Source organism: Vicia villosa, linkage group LG4, assembly GCF_029867415.1.
Source record: "Vicia villosa cultivar HV-30 ecotype Madison, WI linkage group LG4, Vvil1.0, whole genome shotgun sequence".
Taxonomy (NCBI): domain Eukaryota; kingdom Viridiplantae; phylum Streptophyta; class Magnoliopsida; order Fabales; family Fabaceae; genus Vicia; species Vicia villosa.
In genome coordinates, this window is record NC_081183.1 from 140,268,258 (window position 1) to 140,292,465 (window position 24,208).

General features: G+C 33.4%; 2 protein-coding genes across 2 annotated transcripts; both read left to right on the forward strand.

Annotated features, from left to right (window-relative positions):
* The first annotated feature begins 3,821 nt into the window (after nucleotides 1-3,821).
* On the forward strand, nucleotides 3,822-5,827 carry LOC131599793 (heat shock cognate 70 kDa protein-like). Its single transcript, XM_058872047.1, has 2 exons — nucleotides 3,822-4,044; nucleotides 4,191-5,827. The coding sequence occupies exons 1-2, from the start codon at nucleotides 3,822-3,824 to the stop codon at nucleotides 5,825-5,827; spliced, it is 1,860 nt and encodes a 619-aa protein (XP_058728030.1).
* Nucleotides 5,828-7,327: 1,500 nt separating this feature from the next.
* Nucleotides 7,328-10,198, forward strand: LOC131597972 (heat shock cognate 70 kDa protein-like). The gene is made up of 3 exons (XM_058870629.1): nucleotides 7,328-7,332; nucleotides 8,217-8,383; nucleotides 8,508-10,198. Exons 1-3 carry the CDS (start codon nucleotides 7,328-7,330, stop codon nucleotides 10,196-10,198), a joined length of 1,863 nt encoding a protein of 620 aa, XP_058726612.1.
* Nucleotides 10,199-24,208: the final 14,010 nt, after the last annotated feature.

The following is a 24,208-nucleotide window of genomic DNA, read 5'->3' on the forward strand; positions in this document are numbered from 1 at the left end:
TCTTTATATAAATCTCTTGCGAAATAGGAGTACTAATAGGTTCTAAAATATTCCCTTCAGAATCGCTAGGACCCACCAAAAGTTTTTTAAGAGGTTTCTTCAAAAACGTCTTTCTAGTCTTGGGCTTAAGATATTGGCGAAAAATAGGCCCACTTAAATCAGACAGCAATTTGGCCCTTTTAATTTTAGGTCTTTTCTTAAGTAAAAGCAATTTGTCTTCCTCCTCCTCGGTGCAGAATGTATCTTTCATGGCCCCCACAAAATTCTCCATAGAGTCTTCTACTTTTGACACAGAGAAACTAGGTTCATAGATAGAATCAGATTTGTTACTTCCTGTCTCATGATAGCTGTTTTTCGCCTCCCACACTACCTTCAATGCCGCATTGAAACCTGTTATCTCATTAAGTGACTTTGAAAACTTTTCCTTGAAAAGCGCCGGCGCCAGTAATGCTTCTTCCCTTCTCCATTTATCGTACTGCTCCGCCTCTTTTCGACTGAAATCTGCCTCTTCCTCCGGCCGCTTCTTAGAAAAGATAATCGGGGTATCACCGACACTGGTATCATCTTTCTCGCCATAAAATACTTCATCATCATTAGAATCAGAATCGCCAAAACTGGAAGATGAAATAGATGATTTCTTCATAACCTCCTTCTGGGCCACAATACTCGAAGGTCCGTACGTGTCTTCTCGCAGCGTCAACTGAAAATCCATGCCATCAATGTTCACCACCATAGATTCTTTCAGAATGAAAGAAAACGGTGCTCTGATCAGAATTATAACTATGTCCATTTTGTTTCCTGACATCGTATCCTCATCCACACAAATGTATGAACGAAAACGTTTCTCTATTGATTCAAAAAAATCGAAACACCAAGCATGACAAGGTATACCGTAAACCCTGATCCACATAGCCCTGTCAGAATCGATATCTCTTTCTTGCCACGGTCTGATTGATTTAAACCATTGTTTCCACCAAGAAGAAGCATCATTTAGCAGTTCATGAATAACCCCCTCCTCTACTTCCTCCAATAAACACAAATTTGCTCCCAAGGGATGGACCTTAATCAGAAAAAAACCCCTCCACTTCAAGATGGGTTTTAATATTATACGTATCTCCGGCAAACTGGACCTCTCCTATAAAGGCCTTTTTCCACCTGTTCTTGACCACTTCACTAGAAGTGAAAGAAAAACTAGAATTCCCCCCTCTACCTTATCTTCTATATCCTTTCCTTTGCATACCACATCAGCATAAGACTTGTTCTTCTCTACCATTTTGAAAACTTGAGCTCGAAACATCTTCGTCGAAACCTTCTCCTGATGCCTCGGGATATCCCTTCCTTTTCCTTCGTTCCTATTAAATCTTGGTTGATTTACATGTATTTTTTTCCCATCAATCAGGATGTTATCCAACTTAATCGCTAGCAATTTTCCGTCCTCCACCTTTCTAAATATCGCAAAGCCAAATCGTTTGCCAAACCTGTTTCTCCTTGCAGGTATAACAACTTCCACCACTTCCCCAACACAACCGAAAAGTTTGAATAAATCTTCCGCTCTGCACCTCTCAGGAAACTCAGAGCATAAAAAAGAAGAAATAACGTCCTCCTGTCCCACCTGCATCCTTCCGAAAGGGAAGGAATCCCACCGAGGACGGGTAGGCTGAAACCGATTACCTTTCCTAACTACTCGCTGCCACTCCATAACTCAGAAACCCAAAAAAATAGTTGAAGAAGAAGAACCAGTAGAGATTCACAATGGGCCAAAAAGCAGCACCAAAACCAAGGCCTCTAACCCTAGGGTTAGCAATTTAAGCCGAAGATCTCAGTACAGTCCAATCCACCATGAGCTGAAAGTAGTTATTTGTATATCACCCCTTGTCGAAGGTCCGCAACTCCTATTTCCCCTCTTTAGATTGACACTCCTATTTTCTATTTCTTTTTGTTTTTACTTTTATTTGGAGTTAGGTCTTCAGCCCATTATTTTATCTTCTATTTCACCCCTCCATGTGTTTAGTGCTCCCCATTCGTGGTTTATTTTTTTATTTTATTCATTTTGCATTTCTTTTTTAATTTGTTTGTTTTGTTAATTAATTAATTTGACAAAAAAATAAATTACAACTAAGAGTCCTTATTATCCCAATTAAAAAATAATTTTTGATAATTAAACATAACTTTTTTTAACCACAAATTAAAATCACTTTCAAATTAAAATCCCTTTCAAATTAAAAATCCATTATTTTAACTTGATCAACATCAAGACAATTTCCCAAATAAATAAATAAAAAAGGCACTTATACCTCATAATCAAACACACTTCAACATGTACATCTTGTTTAAGGTCGGTTATTTGTCTTAAGTTTTAAAAATATATATTAATCAAAACTTAAATGAAAAGAGGTGAACGAATGTACATCTATCTTATCCTCAATTACTCAGCCGCAAGATGTACATCTTGTTTAAGGTTGGTTATTCGTCTTTCACTAAAGATATTCTATTCAAAATTAGGATGAAAATGGGTGAACGAATATACATCATCTTACCCTCGAACGCACGGATGCAAGATGTACATCTTGTTTATGGTCGGATATTTGTCATCCACCTAAAACCAACATCAACCAATCAGACCTATTTTCTGCCCTAACACGACTTCAAACTTTTTCATAAAAGAACGACGTGTTACCCATTCCAACACAAAGCATAAACTAACACTTCATTCCTCTCAAGCGCGAGTAGCAAGCAATATTTTCCACTTGAATGTGATCAAGACATAATGCATTATGACACAAAGGACAAACAAACACTTTATTTCTCCCCTGTATTTGGTCAATTATATTAGTCGTCATATGATTTTGAAGAATATTTTCTTCAATTGTATTTACTGAATACAACTCTGCAAATCAACTGTCCCTATAAAAACCTAATAACATTTATATCCCTTTATTATAGCATGACTATTGCACTCTCAATAATAAAAATTTTGAATTTTTTTAAAGTATTATATGATATTTCATAATTGATGGATTTATTTTTACTAGAAATGTAATTAATAACTATATATATGGGCATATAGGTACAAATATTAATGGCCAGGCTGATATGAGTTCGGATATGAATTATTTTTTAAACCGAAAATTATTATTATAATTATGAAATTATAACTTCTGTAAAAATTTGTTGTAATATATTTTTTAATCTAAAGATATCCACAAATAAAATTTTATCAAATTCGAAAGGATTCTAATGCTAGAATTGATATTGAATTTAATTTTATGGGTCCTCAAAAGATTTCTAAATTTGTATTCATTTGTGAGTGTTTTTTGAGTTCTAACATATTCCTTAGTTAATACTTTAGACGGAGATAACATCTTCACATCAAATTTTATTTTATCAATAAAAAAACTAATTTAACTAACAAATATATTTGATTTTAGTAGATTTCAAATATTTATATAACTATGATTCAATTAAATATTATTTGTTGAGATACAATATCGGAAAATATTTATAGCAAGCGCATTTTTTGATATACCATGACAAATCAAATATATTTTTGTTTTGTATCAATTTTATTTTATATAGATTTATATTTTGTGTAAATATTCTCTTAAAATTGATTTATATTCTCTTAAAATTGATTTCTATTTAAAAAATATATTATGCTTTGAAAAGAAGAAACAACGACTATATATCTAATATGAAAAGAAACCCTATAAGTTTCAGAGTAATTTTCTTTTGAAGAAACCCTATCACTTTTTTCTCGAGAAAAGAAACTCTATAAACCTTTTTCTTGACACAGGAAACCCTAATATTACAATACCTCTAATATGAAAAGGAAACAAGAAGCACATTGTGCCGTAGGAATAGACCTTGGCACAACTTATTCATGTGTTGCAGTATGGCAGGAAGAACATCATCGAGTTGAGATCATTCACAATGATCAAGGCAATAAAATTACACCTTCTTTTGTTGCTTTCACAGAAAATCAGAGATTGATCGGTGATGCTGCTAAGAATCAAGCTGCTACCAATCCCCAAAACACTGTCTTTGGTAATTTCTACTCTTTTTGTCTTTTAAAACCTTGAAAACATAATTACGAATTATTTATAACAAGTTTATAAATCTATTTAGAATTTTCATATTAGTTTAGGAACCAATCGAACAATTAAACCTTATTCATATCTTTATTTTTTCAGATGCCAAGAGGTTAATTGGTAGAAAGTTTAGTGATCCTATTGTTCAAGATGATATTCTTTTATGGCCATTCAAAGTAGTTGCTGGTGACAATGACAAACCCATGATTATGGTTAAGTACAAGGATCAAGAAAAGAAACTATACGCCGAAGAAGTATCATCTATGATACTCACCAAGATGCGAGAAATTGCTGAGACATATTTAAAATCAAATGTTAAGAATGCTGTTGTTACTGTGCCAGCTTATTTTAATGATGCTCAGCGAAAAGCCACTATAGATGCCGGTGTTATTGCTGGCCTTAATGTTATGAGGGTAATGAATGAACCTACTGCGGCAGCTGTTGCGTATGGTCTTGACAAGAGGACTGATTATGATGGAGAACGGAATATTTTTGTCTTTGATCTTGGTGGTGGTACTTTTGATGTGTCTCTACTAACTATCAAGGGTGATGTGTTCAAAGTAAAGGCAGCTGCTGGAAACACTCACCTTGGAGGAGAAGACTTTGATAATAGAATGGTCAACTACTTTGTACAAGAGTTCAACAGAAAGAACAAAGTGGATATTTGTGGAAATTCAAAAGCCTTGAGAAGGTTGAGAACTGCTTGTGAGAGGGCAAAGAGATCACTGTCTTTCCTTGTTGTTGCCTCTATTGAAGTAGATTCATTATTTCAAGGCATTGACTTTTCATCATCCATCAATAGGGCCAAGTTTGAGGAAATGAATATGGACCTTTTTAATGACTGTATGAAGACCGTTGAGAGTTGTCTTACTGACGCTAAGATGGATAAGGGCAGGGTAGATGATGTTGTTCTTGTTGGTGGATCTTCTAGAATTCCTAAAGTACAACAGCTATTACAAGACTTTTTTAAGGGAAAAGAGTTGTGCATGAACATTAATCCTGATGAGGCTGTAGCTTATGGGGCAGCAATTCAGGCTGCATTGTTGAGTGAAGATGTTAAAAATGTTCCAAATTTGGTGCTGCAGGACGTTACACCATTGTCTCTTGGCAGGTCAGTAGTAGGAGATATCATGAGTGTGGTGATTCCTAGGAACACTTGCATTCCTGTCAAGAATACACTACGATATGTTACGGTTGAAGATAACCAATCTTATTCCTTGATTAAGGTTTATGAGGGTGAAAGAACAAGAGCAAGTGAAAACAATTTGCTTGGTTCTTTTACTCTTTCTGGTCATACCCCTGCTCCTCGTGGCCACCCTTGTGATGTTTGTTTTTCTATAGATGAAAATGGTGTTTTGACAGTTTCGGCTAAGGAATGCTCCACTGGTAAAATGAATGAGATTTCAATAACCAATCACAAAGAGAGGATATCAGCCGAAGAAATTAGAAAATTGATTAAAGAGGCTGAGATTTACCATATTGAAGACATGAAATTCCTAAGAAAGGCCAAAGCACTGAATTTATTGGATGACTACATATACAAAATGACAAATACTTTAAAGAAAAATGATACTAATTCGAAGCTTTCCTCACAAGAAGTCAAAATGATTGAAGATGCAATTGCAGTGGCTAAAAAGCTCGTCGACGAGAATAACAAGCAGGTTGAAATAGAAGTTTTGGAAGATCACCTAGAAGGGCTTGAGAGTAGGATGAAACACATTATGGCTAAGACTATTTAGTTTTTATTAAGTTTAGAGTCGACATGTTAAATTGTTATTGGCATTTTGCTATATTTCTTAACCATGCAACAACGACTGAAACTATGTAGGACTCTTTGATTCATTAAGTTTACAAGTCTCTTTGCTCATCTCTTCTACTTTGGAACAGGAATTGGAGCAAATGAGCAATTTCATTTGATTGGTAAACTCATAAATTTACTCAATATAGAGGAAGTGGTATAGGTGGAATTTGGTCGATGATGAGGAATGAGCATCTGTAACAACATTTTCATGGATATTTCATCATTTTGCTTTTATAATTGATATACTTATTTCCCTTGTTTGGATTGACTTTGTTCATTACGTTTTTCATAATCTAATCTGATCATATAGTTTTTCATTATTTTATTTGATTATATAGTTTTTCATAAATTAATTTCATCATAACAACGACTTGGACGAGTTGGGTGTCTATTTTGCTTTGACGCGTCTCGGGGGACTGTGTCCAGCTAAAGGTTGTGTAATACCGTCAAGCTATATGTGTAAAACAATAACCAGCGGCATTAATAATTAATACCGAATATATCAATGTAAATATCTGAAAGTGGATCAATATAAACTAGGTAACTAATACATCAACGATTAGACAAAATCTTCAACACAACATAAAGACGCCTCATCGAGTCCTTACTGTCAAGTCCATAACTATGAGTATAAATCGAAAACCTACCAAAAAAAGAAGTAGAAACAACTTAGGCGCTCGAGTTTTTAGAAACAAATTTCAGAGTATTTTGCTTTTCAAATATCCTAAATCTTTTCTCTTGACACAAGAAACCCTAATATTACTTTATCTCTAATATGAAAAGAAAACACACTATGCCAAATTTGTGTTTTAGCAGCACCCCTACGAAAGCGCTTTTAGAAAAAAGCGCTGGTATAGGTTTCGCTAAAAACAAAATTAAAAAACACGCAAAAAAAGCGCTCTTATAGGGGGGGTTACGAAAGCGCTTTCAAAAAGCGCTGGTAAAGGCATGGGTACGAAAGCGCTTTTCAAAAGCGCTCTTATAGGAGGTTATGAAAGCGCTTTCAAAAGCGCTGCTATAGGGGGTGGGGTACAAGAGCGCTTTTACCCTAAAAAGCGCTGGTAAAGGCATGGGTACGAAGGCGCTTTTCAAAAGCGCTGTCATAACCTTTTTAAAATTAAAATTTTTAAAAACAAAATTATACTAACGCATTTCATAATCCCTAATTCCTCTTTCTCTGCCATCGACGCTGCCCAGGAAACTCAGAAAATCTATCTCCCACACGCATTCACGAATTCAACTTGCAAACTTCACGCATTCAACCGTCGTCGCCCTCACTTCGAATCTGCAGAAACCATTCTCCCACAACTCACGCAAAGAAGAAGTCGAGAGAAGACGAAGGAGATATTGAAGCTGAAGAAACGTACAAGTTCTTCCATTTTCATTTCAATTCTTCATTTACGTTTGTATGCTGGTTCTCTATGTTGATTCTGATGTAATGGGGTTATTAAGGGATTGATTGGGATTAGTTCTTGACTGGGATTAGGGATTGCGGTATTTCTGTAGTTCTTCAATTTTTTTTGATAGATAAGTTTGGCTTCAATTTTTAATTTGTTCTTGATCGGAAAACGGCTGCCTATCTACATTTCAAAGACCATTTTATTTTCATTCTTACATAAATAATGAATTTTAACATGCTTTGTGTTTCATGTTACATATTCTCTACCTGGAAGAATCTGATGAAATTGTTATGTGAGTCACCATTTTAATCTGACTGCAAATTCCCTTATAGTTGTAGTTAAAAATCCCACCCTTAACGTATTTAAACTCAGCTTTTCGTTTTGTAACAATTGAAAGGTTTGAAAATATCTTCTATACTGATGTGAGAACACACTGGTAATGTTATACTTATTGTTATAAGTTACTCATAATGAATCAGAATAAATTATTGAAAGTGGCTTTTTCTCTTAGAATAAATTATTGAAATTGTTCTAACTCTTTCTGATTTAAACACTTTTAATCTTTGTTTTAGTTAGTTTTGTTATTATGAATGTTTATTCTTTGTAGTTATCTATTAAAACTTGGTTGTTATGTGTGATTATTTCCTTTACTAATACATGTTTAGAAATTGTTATGTGTGATTATTAAAACTTGGTTGTTATGTGTGATTATCTCCAATTTTTCCATTAGCTTAATTGATTTCATTTTGTTCTTTGAAGCTTGCTTTACTCAAGCTCGGTTAAAGATTTGTAGAATTTTTTCCAGCAGCTTAGTTTGGTGTTTCATTCCACTAACGCTTTTGAAGACTTGTAGAATTTCTTCAGGTACTCAATCTGTCTATATACTGTGTTGTTAACTTAGATATAATGTTGTTAATATCTGAACAGTTCATGTGTTGCAGTATGGCAGGAAGAACATCATCGAGTTGAGATCATTCACAATGATCAAGGCAATAAAATTACACCTTCTTTTGTTGCTTTCACAGAAAATCAGAGATTGATCGGTGATGCTGCTAAGAATCAAGCTTCTGCCAACCCTCAAAACACCGTCTTTGGTATAAACTTCTATTCTTTTACTCTTCCAAAATCTAATTACAAACTATTTATAACAAGTTCATGATCTATTTAGAATTCTCAGGTTAGTTTAGGGAACCTTATTCATATCTTTATTTTTTTAAGATGCTAAGAGGTTAATTGGTAGGAAGTTTAGTGATTCTATTGTTCAAGATGATATACTTTTATGGCCATTCAAAGTCATTGCTGGGGACAATGACAAACCCATGATTATGGTTAAGTACAAGGATCAAGAAAAGCAACTATATCCCGAAGAAGTATCATCTATGGTACTCGCCAAAATGCGGGAGATTGCTGAGACATATTTAGAATCAAAAGTTAATAATGCAGTTGTTACTGTGCCAGCTTATTTTAATGATTCTCAAAGAAAAGAAACTATAGATGCCGGTGTTATTGCTGGCCTCAATGTTATGATAGTAATGAATGAACCCACTGCTGCAGCAGTTGCATATGGCCTTGACAAGAGAATTGGTTGTGTTGGAGAAAGGAATATTTTAGTGTTTGATCTTGGTGGTGGCACATTTGACGTTTCTATACTAACTATTAAGGACAGCGTCTTCCAAGTTAAGGCCACTGCAGGAAACATTCACCTCGGGGGAGAGGACTTGGATAACCGAATGGTGAACTACTTTGTACAAGAGATCAAGAGAAAGAACAAAGTTGACATAAGTGGGAATTCAAGAGTTTTAAGGAGTTCGAGAAAGAATAAAGGCGACAGTAGTGGGAAATACTCAAAAGCTTTGAGGAGGTTGAGAAGTGCTTGTGAGAGGGCAAAAAGATCACTTTCTTTCCTCGTTACTGCCACTATTGAAGTAGATTCTTTATTTCAAGGCATTGACTTTTGTTCATCCATCAATAGAGCCAAATTTGTGGAAATGAATATGGACCTTTTTAATGAGTGTATGAAGATTGTTGAAAGTTGTCTAATGGATGCTAAGATGGACAAGAGCATGATAGATGATGTTGTCCTTGTTGGCGGGTCTTCTAGGATTCCTAAAGTACAACAAATATTACAGGAGTTTTTCAATGGGAAGGAGTTGTGCAAAAGCATTAATCCTGATGAGGCTGTGGCTTATGGGGCAGCTGTTCAGGATGCGTTGTTGAGTGAAGGAATTATGAATGTTCCAAAGTTGGTGCTGCAGGATGTTACACCTTTGTCTCTTGGCAGGTCAGTGCTTGGAGATATCATGAGCGTGGTGATTCCGAGGAACACTTGCATTCCTGTCAAAAATAGACGAGGATATATTACCATTGAAGATAACCAATCGGAATCCTTGATCGAGGTTTATGAGGGTGAGAGAACAAGAGCGAGTGACAACAATTTGCTCGGTTCCTTTTTTCTTTCTGGTCATACTCCTGCTCCTCGCGGCCACCCTTTTGATGTTTGTTTTGCTATTGATGAAAATGGCATTTTGACAGTTTCTTGTAAGGAAAAATGCAGTGGCAAAAGGAATGAAATTACAATAACCAATTACAAAGATAGGATGTCAGCTGAAGAAATTAAAAAATCGATTATGGAAGCTGAGAAATACCAAATTGAAGACAAGAAATTCCTAAGGAAGGCCAATGCGGTGAATGCATTGGATGACTACATTTACAAAATAAGAAATGCTTTAAAGAAAAAGGATATTGATACAAAGCTCTCCTCGGAAGAAATTGAGATTATGGAATCTACAATTGCTGCGACTGCAAATTTGATTGATGAGAATAACCAAGATGTTGAACTAGATGATCTGGAGGACCATCTAAAGGCACTTGAAAGTACCATGGAAGACATTTTAGCAAAGACTATTTAGTTTTTTTTTTTTTTAGGTTTTTCTTGCTGTTTAGTAGACATTATCTAATACTTTAGTAAGGTTTGATAATTTTAGCATAAAGAGTCTGTTTTTATTCATTCATTATATTTAGCATATAACTAGATTGTCCACCCGATGCTCCGCACGGATATATTAGAAATAAAATTACATTATTTTATAATAATTCATATTAGATTTTTATATTTGCATATAAAATTAGTTAATAGTCCATTTAGCTTATGTTTGAAATTATACTTTTAATTTTTTAATTAGAAAAAATAATATCTATTATGGTTGCATTTATATATTAAAATATTAAGATAAAAATATTACTACTTGAACTATAATAAGTTTAACATTTAATTTATAATTTATATTAATTTTTGTACAAATGAATATAATTGTAATAATCGTAATATTGTAGAAATAAAAAAAATTAGAATTAAAATAAATGTATTTATGTCAACAACAACCACATATTTATAGTTAATATACTAAAAATATCAAATTTGAGAAAAAAATTATATTCACTACTGTAGCGAAAAATATGTAGCTATTAAAATTTCAAAAGCACAATTATGAAAATACGTTATAGTAAATCACGTTATTCTATATATAAAACATTTACATGTAATAAATCTATATAATACATAAATGGTTGAATATGCAATTATTGATTTTATTTTATTAATTAGATCATAATTAAATAAATATTTTATTTATTAGCACTATTATTAATTTTATTATATTAATTAGATCATATAACTTTTATTAATTAAATATTTTATTTATTATCATTATTATCAAATTTCGAATACCAATTAATTAGAATAATAAAAGGCAAATTTTACTATATTGAAAATAAAAGGACAATCAACTTTACTATATTGAAAATAAAATGACAATCAACTTTACTATATTGAAAATAATAGGACAAATCAGTTGCATAACATGCTTGCAAATCCCAATTGTTCTGATTATTCTTGGTTCGACTCCTCCAGGCTCTCCCTCTCCAATGTGGCTGTCATTCCTCGCCAAAAAAAAATGAAAATGAAAAATTCATCAAAACAAAAACAATAACAAACAAACAACATCAATGAACCATATATCATCATCACTTATCTATAATATATATATTCTCCTATCTTCCGAGCATTCAAATCAGGTAAAAAATTTCATTTGAAACCCTTAACACATTGACCCAATTTAAAAAACTCACATAATATAGACTTGGGATCAACCCGTAACAAAATTCAGGTACATTAGTTTCCAGCACCACTAAATAACCCAAACTTGTTAAGAAAAGAGCATGAAAAAGATAGAGGAAGAATAAAAGAAAGATGATGGTGAGAATATGAGTTTTGATGGAAACCCTAGCAAAGTGATTTGGTGAGAATATGAAGTTGACAAGCACACAGATTTGAATCCAAATATATAGGTGGGAGTGAAAAGAAGAAAAAAGTCTATGTAGATTACTGTTATTTATGGGATATGTATGTAACGGTTGTAGAACCGTTTTTTTGCATATGGAAGATAAACTATTTTGTAACCGGTGTAGAAGGAGAAGAATGCACCAAATGTGAAATTACCGTAGAAGTTGGAAGAAGAAATATTACGTTGGATATTTTACCCATTAATAAAAAATAGTAACTGAAAAAAACAGAAATAAAACATTGCATTAAAATAGTAATTTATGGCACCTTTAATGAATAGTTAAAGAGATGAAAAAAAACTAAAAATTAAAAAGTTGTAGGTGGTTATGAAATAGAATAGATATATATATATATATATATATATATATATATATATATATATATATATATATATATATATATATATATATATATATATATATATATAGGGGACGACTCAAGTGAGAACACTTGGTTATTATGAGAAATGAGAACAATGAATCTAGACCATTAGATTTGATTTTAATGGACTGGATTGGTTTCTCTTTCCATGATCCTTAATATTTATTTTAAATCAACACAGAAAGAGAAACTAATCTAGTCCATTAAAATCAAATCTAATGGTTTAGATTCATTGTTCTCATTTCTCATAATAACCAAGTGTTCTCACTTGAGTCGTCCCCTATATATATATATATATATATATATATATATATATATATATATATATATATATATATATATGTATATATGTCTTTCTCATGTATGTCTTTTTTTCCATCCTTGAAAACTCGAATCTCTTTCTTTTCCCAAAAACTCATGGAATAAAAATTTTCAAATCAATCAAAACATTTTCAATCATTGAAATCCATATCCTCCAGCTCACCCAACTCTGGCGCAAACATCATATATGGGGCCATCGACACAAGTCTAGTACCAGGTACTAAGTCTATGGCGAACTCAACTTCTCTCTATGACGCACTAGAAGAAAAAAATTTCAAATCAATCAAAACATTTTCAATCATTGAAATCCATATTCTCCAGCTCACCCAATTCTGGCGCAAACATCATATATAGGGCCATCGACACAAGTCTAGTACCAGGTACTAAGTCTATGGCGAACTCAACTTCTCTCTATGACGCACTAGAAGAAAAAAAATTGAAATCAATCAAAACATTTTCAATCCATATTCTCCAGCTCACCCAGTTCTGGCGCAAACATCATATATAGGGCCATCGACACAAGTCTAGTACCAGGTACTAAGTCTATGGCGAACTCAACTTCTCTCTATGACGCACTAGAAGAAAAAAATTTGAAATCAATCAAAACATTTTCAATCCATATTCTCCAGCTCACCCAGTTCTGGCGCAAACATCATATATAGGGCCATCGACACAATTCTAGTACCAGGTACTAAGTCTATGGCGAACTCAACTTCTCTCTATGACACACTAGAAGAAAAAAATTTCAAATCAATCAAAACATTTTCAATCATTGAAATCCATATTCTCCAGCTCACCCAATTCTGGCGCAAACATCATATATGGGGCCATCGACACAAGTCTAGTACGAGGTACTAAGTCTATGGCGAACTCAACTTCTCTCTATGACGCACTAGAAGAAATTTGACTTTAGCGACGGCATAATTCCGTAGGTAAATGAAGGAAAACCGTGGGTATATACAGTAAAACCTATATCGACGGACATTTTGTTTTGTGCACTTTGATTACCCTATACGCACGGAAAATTTCCATCGTAATATATATAGCTACGGAAATTTGAGACTGTTGAACAAAATCTCAGTCCTATACCCACGGACACTAACACTTTAATTTATCTGTTTACCCACATATTTGTCTGTTGGTATAGCTTTGGCTATATATTTTTTTTTTACATTTTATTAATAATAATAAAAATTTATGTTTAATTAATATTAATAGTTTGTCAATATTTTTTGTACCTATGCCCATCATAATTATAAAAGTAAATTTCAATTTTATTTAAAAACTAATAAGTGTTACAAAACATCTCAAATTAACAAAGTATTTTAGAATACAAAAACAATGTCACCTAAGTAAATCCTTCAAAACTAAAATTGCACCAAATATCTTAAGAGTAGAACAATATGATAGCCATTGTTTGCTTCTAATCCATCATAAAATTATAAATCTAAAAACTAACAACCACCAAAATATACATGTGCATGACATTGTTAGAACAAGATTTGTTCTGATCAATATTCTTAGTTCTGATGATAACAATGTATATGAATTTTGTTTGAGATAATGTGGTACTCTAATTCTATGCAATTTCCGTTTCAGGAAATATACAAAGAGTATGCACAAAATCAGCGCAAGAAGCACTGACTCAGAAGGTTCAAGTATGCAACATCAGAACATGCTCTCGCAAGACATTAGAAGATGGTCAAGCAGAATCAGAACATGGTCTATGGAAGCATCAGAAGAACTTGAGATCAGAAGCAGAAGCACTGAAGTTTTCATGGTATCACGCTAGAAGCACTTCAAGGTCAGAAGACAAGAAGATGCTCTGCACCAAGCTGTTTGACTCTGATGATATTCAAACGTTGTTTACACAAACATCAGATCAGAAGCAAGTACAAGATGGCAGGCTACGCTGACTGACAAAAGGAACGTTAGAAGCTATTAAAGGCAACGTCAGTAGACACAGCAAAAGCAAGGCTCGAGGTAGTTGACAAAAGAGTGAAACATTAAACGCAATGCTGTACGGATCACGCAATGCATTAAATGCTCCCAACAGTCATCTTCTCAAACGCCTATAAATAGAAGTTCTGATGAGAAGCTGAATACAACACTTTGCGCAAACATACAGAAATGCTGTCAAATTCTAAAAGCTCTCAAACTTCATCTTCAATCTCACTTCATTACTGCTGTAATATCTTAGTGAGATTAAGCTTAAACTTAAGAGAAAAATCACAGTTGTGATAATAGCTTATTAAGAAGCATTGTAACTCTTATAAGAATTTGTTTACATTAATTTGTAAGAACTAGAGGAGATCAAGTTGTGATCGGATTCTCTAGAAAGTCTTAGAGGGTATCTAAGCATTGTGTTCTTAGAGTGATCAGGTTGTGATCAGAATACTCTAGAAGACTTAGAGGTTATCTAAGTGGAAAACCATTGTAATCTTGTGTGATTAGTGGATTAAATCCTCAGGTGAGGTAAATCACTCCAAGGGGGTGGACTGGAGTAGTTTAGTTAACAACGAACCAGGATAAAAATCATTGTGCAAATTGTTTTTATCTTAAGAGTTTTAAAGCTACACTTATTCAAACCCCCCCTTTCTAAGTGTTTTTCTATCCTTCAGACATCCCTACAAAGCAATAAAGTGCAATGATTTACAACAAAATCCAACTAGATAGTAGTAGCCACCAAAATCAGTCAAATAAGAAAACAAAGAACTCACAACACAACACATGACCAAAAACACTTCCAATATAAAATCAACTTCTAATTTTTCTCTCTCTGATCTTTGTTAGTGGAAGGACTTGGAGAATCCCTTTGGTCGGGGAACTAGAAGCATTTGTCACCTATAAAAAATAAAACAAAAAATTTACAAATTCAATTATGGTGATATTTTGATAATATTTGAAAATATGAACTCAAAGAGTAAAATAAAATATACTTGTCTTGCAACTCGTAAAATGTCATTCACATCTTCTCCAACACATCTATTTTGAATCAATGACAACACATTTGCCAACATTGCATTGGTACTATCTTGTTTTTCTTCCATTTGCTTATGTTTTTCTTCCATTTGCTTAACTATATCGCGTAACTTTTGATTTTCAGACAAAGAAGATTTCAATTTTTTAGGTTTTGGGAATCTTTCCCATACAACGCACACGTCCTTTCTTTTCAGGTCCTTGTATTTGGGAATATATATCCAAGGCATATGACTTTGAATCTCTTGAACTGATTGAGATGTTCCAGCCTCATTATCATGTTTGTTTAGTTCTTCCTGAAACATTAAAAACAGATGAAACAAAAACATGCAATAACAACTTTCATCCAATCATGACACCAATTGCAGAACAACACAAGTATATATATATATATATATATATATATATATATATATATATATATATATATATATATATATATATATATTAAAAAAAAAAACCATGCAAAACAAACTTAAATATAAAAAATGGTTGAAATACCACTTGTTGTACTAATTTCACGATAACCCAGTGATAAAGTAACTAATATTGAAATATCATATATAACTGAACAAAAGAGTTGACACTGTAATTGCAAACAAGCCAATACTACTTGCAATATGATTCAGGATAAGGTCCATAAGGCTAAACTAAAAAACTGATATAGTCACCATGTTAGGGGACTAAAGAGGCAATGAAAAAATTTACAATTCAAATATTAATAAGTTATTGACTCAAATGCAGCGACCACACTAAAAAATTATATAGTCAGATGTGCTAGCTTATAAAGTTAGAATCAAAGTGACACACAAAATCTCTAAATAACAAAATCTCCAAAATCAGAAGGTAACAAAGCAGCAAACCAGAAGACACATATGAATGAAAGAAACTCTTACAATCCATCTTGCTGCTTTTTCATTGACAATTGAACCATCTTTATGGGTACGGGTATCAATGTAAATCTCTTTACGTTTGAAACAATTGATATGGACATGGTTAAACTTAGGGGTGTGCAAAACTATAGTTAATTGAACCATATACTTAAACTGAATTGCATTGAACCAAAAAAAATCGAAACCGTTTAAATGGTTATTAAACTGAACCACATATTATAAACAATTCAGTTAACCAAATTTAATTTTATAAACCAGTTTTAACTTATTTAAAATGTTTACCTTTTATCTTTTTAATTCACCTGTTGGCTGTTACGAATTTCAGAATTTTGAATTAATGTTTTGGATTTTGGATTTGTGTATGCTAACTACTTTTGTTTTACAGTTAAGGTTAGTTGATTTTCTGTTTGTATGTTATATATATATATATATATATATATATATATATATATATATATATATATATATATATATATATATATATATATATATATATATATATATATATATATATATATATATATATATATATATATATAGAGAGAGAGAGAGAGAGAGAGAGATAGAGAGATAGAGAGAGGGGCTAGATATAATAAATTGTCAGTTTTCTGTTTTCAAATTGCAAATCTCTAGTTTCAATTTAAGCTCTATACCTACTTAAAAGAATGGGTTAAATAAGTTTTTAGTCCCTATAAATATGGCAACTTTCAATTTTAGTCCCTGCAAAATTTTTCTTCAAACAATGGTCCTCGCAATATTTTCCGTCCCTATTTTTAGTCCCTCCCGTTAAATTTTACTAACGGAGGCTTACGTGGCACGCCATAAATATGGGAACTTTCAATTTTAGTCCCTGCAAAATTTTTCTTCAAACAATGGTCCTCGCAATATTTTTCGTCCCTATTTTTAGTCCCTCCCGTTAAATTTTACTAACAGAGGCTTACGTGGCACGCCACGTGTAACGCCACGTCAATTAAAGTCAATACTAATTAAAAATAGATAAATTGTGGGGGTTTTAAAACCCTTTAAATAACTTAAAAAATAATAAATTTTTTACAAGCATGCAACAACGTTAGGTTCGATGGATTCATGCTATCTCATTAATCTTCTTCTATAATATTGCATATAAAGGTGATAGAGAGAAAAAAAAGGTAGAAGTGGAATTCTTTTACAAAAATGGAGGAGGAGAATATGAGTATACCACTGTTGAAGAAGAAGCAATACTAAGAGGCTTGTTCTGGTTGTAAGGAGGAAAAAGTCAAAGAGCTAAACCATGAAGTATCCATTATAAATTGTTGTGAAAACGATATCAAGAACAAAATATAATAGGAATTAGGGAAGATAAGAAGAATACAAGAATTGGTTATAACTGCTATTCTTTTACTTTCTCTTAAAACAAGATTACAAGTTTACAAGAATAACAAATAACCTCTCTCACCCTAAATTAGGATTTGCAGCTTAGCAATGATGAGAGACTAGTATGCTATGTATAATAAAACCTAACATACTAACTAATGGGATTTTGCCACAAGGCCCATTACACAAGCCAACTTAATAAGCAAACTAACTTAACAAATTAGAGTTTAAACACTAAAACTTAATTTAACATGCTAACAACCCTAGCATCTTCGACACCTGCATGCTAGACCAATCTTCGACTACAACATGCACACTTCGACACCAGCATGTGAACAACCTTCGACTTCATGCTTAACCCTGTCGAACTATCGAACTGGAAAGCTACTCTTCGACCATACTAGAGTTCGATCCAATATCTCACATAAATCTTTTGATTATTTGGATGGTTGTGTTATCTGCTAGTAAGCATTATTAAACTTCTTGCTTTTCACATGTCTTATGTTCTTTTCCGATAAAACTTTTTTGTTGTAATTTCCAGCACTGCCTGCATCATCACTGTTTCCCTTCCTTTATTTCATGGTGAGTTTATCTATATATATCTTTATTAAGATTTATTGTATGACTTCCATTAATATAAGGTTGGATAAAATTGTTGTTTATAACAAAAGTGATTATCATTAATTAAAGATAAAAAGTGTAAACTGTTTCCATAAGCTTCTAGGACAACTTATGAAAATAAGCAACACAAAAAAAAGCGTATGAACACATCACAAGTTGATTCGTATTTCAAGCACTGTTAAAAGTGCTTATGCTAATAGATAAACCTGCTATAATTATGGGGATCATTGTCGTGTAAGTACCTAACAATGAACCAAATTTTTTCTTTATATTATTTGATTTCTTTCATAATTATTGGTACACTTGAGTGCAGCTTGGGGGTTAGGTTTAATCATTGGCCCAACATTGAGGTGATATTTAGCTTACGTAATATTTTTTATTCTGCGTGTATTTAAACAATTTCTATTTGTTTCTAAAAAAATACTTTGGAAATTTTCTTGTTACCGAGAATTTTAGGATACAAATGGTAGGAAATCTGTCTTGCATAAAAGAATAGTATGGATTCTTATGGAAGAAAATCACATGGATTCACCATACTAGGTTATGGTTTTAAATATATATACTATTAATCTTTCAAAAAATTCTTTTAATGGGTTCATTCCATAAAGTAGTTGTCAACTTATCAATTTGAATGATTTAGATATTTCTTCAAATAAGTTTGAAGGAATAGTGTCTATAAAAAAAAGGATATCTTCTAAATTTGTGGAATCTGAATCTTTCTCATAATGCAAAAACGATTTGCCTACCAACTATTTGATTAATTGTTTGTGAGAAATTATTATTTTTTCAGTTATCTAAATGGGGTTTAAAACCCTCACAATCTGCCTCTTTTTCTTTAATTCTTCTGCCTTTGTTTGACGTGGCGAGACATGTGTCATGCCACGTAAGCCTCCGGTTAGAGCAATCTAACGGGGGACCAAAATTTGTGACGGAAAATTTTATGAGGATCAAAATTCAACGAAATTTTTTGTCAGGACTAAAAGTAAAAAGTGCCATATTTATAGGGACTAAAAACTTATTTAACTCTAAAATAATTGTTTATTTTACTGAACAAAATAAAAATAGTTATTCTTACTTTTTATTGTGAGTAGTCAATTGAAAAATGTTTAATTATTTTTTAATAATTTCATAATCTCATTTTATTAAGTCCTTTGAGGTTGTTTCTGCAAGAAAATTTTAGTGTCTCATAGCAGATAAAGCTTACATATACATATACTATAAATTATTATATTAATTAATGGATAAGTGAATATAAGATTTTCAAAATTTAATTACATTCCACATATTTGGATTAATAAATTTTTCAAAGTTTTTGTAATCTAAGTGCTTAAAATATGTACTGAAAGAAACAGATTATTCAAAGCTTTTGTAAATTCTAAACCAATTTATAATATAAAATCAGTTTGTAATTATAAAACTGGTTTAAAAATTAAAACTAATTTATATATATATAAATCGGTTTAAACTAGTTTATAACTGAATTAAAACTGGTTTTACAATTAACTGAACTTTTATTAATGTGGTTATTAAAAAACTGAATTGAACCATTTATTTGGTTTAGTTCAATGCAGTTCATAAACCATGAACATCCCTAGTTGAACTCCTACCAATTCATTCACAGTATTACATCGAGTTGACTTAATGGTGTCACTATGCAAAAAATCTAAACAACATAGTCGCCATCGAATACTTATTTCACTACAAGAAAAAGCTTGATTAGCTAGAAAATTTTGTGAGGTGATTAACCCCTTACTAAATTTTATCATTGCTTGGGGATAACCCCATCGCAAAGCACAAATCAAAACACAAAATTGAAAAAACAACTGGTGAGGGGATACCCCTCGCAAGAAAAAAAGGGAAAATTTAAAATTTGAAACGATGTCAGGTGTACATTTTACCAGCCCATGTTAATTGTGTTAGGACCATGTCCCATCGCGTGTGCAGCGTGCAAGACATTTAAGCCTATATTCCTAAGATCTTGAGGATTTTTTATCTTAGGAATAAGAGCAATAAAATTTTGAAATTATGATAATTAATTTCATCAAGTTATGTTCCAAAATGACAAATGTGAAATAGTGTTAATTGGCAATAAATGCTTCATAAATAGTCCCACATAGAAAGTGGAGTAAACTTTAAAAGCATTTATAAAGTCCTTGGATCAATGTACTTTCCAAAGGAGCCAAAGAGGATAAAGTGCCACATAGACATATGTGGTGGTCCCAAGCCTTATGCCACTTGTCTCTACCAAAAACACTCTCGCCGGTGTCGCCGCCGGCGACACCGGCTCCGGCTCCGGGACCGGGTCCGAGGGCGTGGGCGTAGAGGCGCTAGTGGCGGCTTGTAGACGGCACTTGAGCACTTAGGCACGTCGCATCGGAGCGATCGGGCTATTCGCGGCGTTAATGAGGCGGCGCCGGTGGCCCTCCGACCGCCTTCGGTCGGAATACTGCGAATTTGTTTTTATTATCGCTCCAGATTTTGATTATTGCCTAAAGTTTGAATTTGAATTCAAAATACATAACACTTCATGAAGTGGTGCATTGTATTTTATAAACCATTGCAAATTTACATTTAAATGGTGTTGTTTCATGAAGAGTTGCAACTTATGAAACAAACACTTGCATGGCCTATAAATACATGCTTCTTATTTCGGAATCAATACACAAAATAATTATCCTCTAATATATTTTCCAGACAGCTTCCTTGCATTCGAGTTTCTTCACCGGTCTTGTGCGGACTCGAGTAAGGTTGAATTATCCTGGGTATTCCGATCGTTCCAACTCTAAGACAATCGAGAGTGTGCTTGAAATACTTATAAGGAAAGTGATTCCATTCGCGATTCAGCCTGGATCCATTCGATCTTTCCGATATTTCTAACAATCTTAAAAGTATTTATTCTTGAATGGCTTCCGACGTTGCAGTTTCAAGCATCAAAGTTATGAACCAGGATCTTGTCAAATTGGATCATTTTGATGGAACTAACTACACCTGATGGCAAGACAAGATGACATTCCTTCTGACTCCCCTGAAGGTTCACTATGTCTTAGATCCTGACTTAACGCCAATTCTAGAACCAACAAATGATGATTCTGACGAAGTCAAGAAGGAACGCAAGAAACGTAAGGAGGACGAACTGTTGTGTCGTGGACATATCCTAAATACATTATCTGATCGTCTCTACGACCTCTATACGGATAATCCCTCCGCGGTTGAGATATGGAAAGCCCTCGAGTTTAAGTTCAAGGCCGAAGAAGAAGGTACAAAAAAGTTTTTAAGACACTAAACCCATTCTTCCCCAAGTGCACGAATTGCAAGTCCTGGTGAACAAAATCAAAGCAGTGAAAATAGACATCCATGAGACTTTTCAAGTTGGTGCAATCATTTCAAAGTTGCCACTTTTGTGGAAAGGCTATAGAAAGAAATTTCTGCACAGTTCTGAGGACTTTTCCTTGGAGAAAATCCAGAAACATCTTCGAATCGAGGAGGAATCGAAGGCAAGGGAAAAATCAGAATCTGTAGGTAGAGGCGCATCGTAGCACGTGCTGATGGGAATGCATGGGACCTGTAAGCATATTTATGCAAATAAATTGATTAAAAAGAGAAGGGGACGCCAGGGTTCGAACCCGCGTCTCTTTGGTGAACAACCCTCTCCTTTAGCCATATGCGCTGGATTCATATGTTGTTAATAGAATCAAACTCAAATAATATATAAAAAAAATAAGTCATCAACGATTCAAAATAAAAAGAACCGCGCCCAGCCTTCTTCTTCGTTTGGCCTGAACATTTTGCACAGAGATTAACCACCATTTAGCTACGAATCTACCATAACCACGTTTGTAGTAAATTCCTGCAAACATCCAAATCGTAAAATACAGAGAAACAACTCAAAATAGACCCATGGCTCGTCTGGGATTTGGCTTCCAAACACGATTATGGCTTCTATTTAAATCAATTCTGTCTCTAACTAAAAGCCCCAATTATGAACCTATGAACCCTAACAATGGCGGATAGCATAACGAATTCGTGAAATCAAATCTTAAAATATATGAGCAAACCGTGAGAACATGAACACAGTTCTGGATCCCCCACGCGTCGAAGATGATTGGAAGAGTTTCCTGGACCTTTAGTGATCGTCTCTGAACCTTCAAAAACTTCTGAACTTCCCTCGAATTCCAAAAACGATTTCTGTTTTTTCTTTGAGTTTGTGGACGCTTCAATACAATTCCCTGGGCTACAATCCACTCCCTCGGCATCTGATTTGTCATGTATATATAGGAGAGCAATTTAGGTCACTAAAATATGGATGAATCTTCCTTGAATCAAGAATTGAATTTGATTTGAAATTTGATTTTTATTCTTTCTGAAATTGGCCAATATTTGATTCAATCTCCCCCATTCTACTTTGCACGAAATTGAAATGATTGTGGGGTGTAATTGATGATTGGAATCAAGTGGAAATAGAATCAAAACAAATCCTCTTAATATTTTCCTCATTATTTGATTTATATTATATTTTTCATGAATTAAATCCAATAAAAATATGAATATTGAACCAAAAATTCGTGGCCTTGGATATGGGGCCCTAAATATTATGAGGACAAAGATTGGATCTTAAAAGATTGGGCTCATTTGCAAAGAAATTCATTTTGAAGCCTTTTTCTTCACATTTTTCCCCTTAAAATGGTCCAACTTTGACAAGGCATATCTCCCTCAATTTTTAAGATATAGAAGAGTTCTAGGACTTTTTTGGAAACCTCAAGATGTCCTCTACAAGCCACTTTGGAAGATTTTTTCCATTTGAAGAATTTATCTTGATGATATGGGCTTTGACAAAAAACTGCTTTTGGTTGACTTTCAAAAAGGACCTATAATGTATTGGCTCATATCTCTTATGCGGGAGCATTTCTTGACCTTGGGCCGAACATCAAAGTTGTAGAGAATCAAATTTCCTTGAGAATGAGCTTTGGTTGAGGAATTTCTGAGAAAGTATGAGAGAGATATGGCTGGTCAAAGTTCAGTTGACTTTTACCTAGAAACCCTATTTTAGCAACTTCGTACTTTTGTGGATTTTTGATCTTTTCTTGATGAATCATGATCAAAATTTGATCAAATGATGAATATAACATTAGAACGTTGATGTTGACCAAGAATCAGAAATTTTGACTGCAATTGGACCACAATTGACTTTTAGGTCAAACAAGTCGACTATTGATCATTTGAGCAGTTGACTGAGCAATCCTATGAATCAGAGCTTGAAACTTGGCACGAGGATTCTTTGAGGCATACGAGAGGTTATGAGGTCCACTTGAATTGTCATAACTTGATTTTTCTTGAAGAGAAACAAAAACCCTAGTTGTAGGTTGTTTGTTTAGGAGAGTGTGCATCCGCTTAGATCTTGAGCTGTTGATACTTGGATGAGCTTGAGTATAAAGATATGGTGGGAAAATTTTGGGGTATGACACATATAGACTCTTAAATTTATAGTCTAATGTCATTGTTGAATCCTGGGATGTAGAATTCTTTGAAAATCTTATCACTAAGGATAAAGAATCGGAGTCGGCCATAAATAAAGAATCTTGTGAAGAAGATTCTTCTCGAATTGTAGAAATACAACCTGAAGGCACTTCTCGAATCATTGAATCACAAACCGAACCTATAATAAGCAAAAGAGTCCGGAAAACAAAGAATCTAGGACCAGACGAAATTGATTCTCAATCCATTTCGTTTTATCTAGTCGAAGGAAATAGTACAAAATTCGTTCAAAGTATTCCGGTCATTCTTCAAGTAGGGGATGATCCTAAAACTTATGAGGAAGCAATAACTTCCAGGGAGTCCTCTTTTTGGAAGGACGCTATCAAAGATGAAATGGATTCAATTATTTCCAACCACACTTGGGAACTTGTCGACTTACCAAAGGGATCAAGGCCCATTGGATGCAAGTGGGTATTTAAAAGGAAATATCATAGTGATGGTACCTTAAACACTTATAAAGCAAGATTAGTGGCAAAGGGATTCAGACAAAAGGAAGG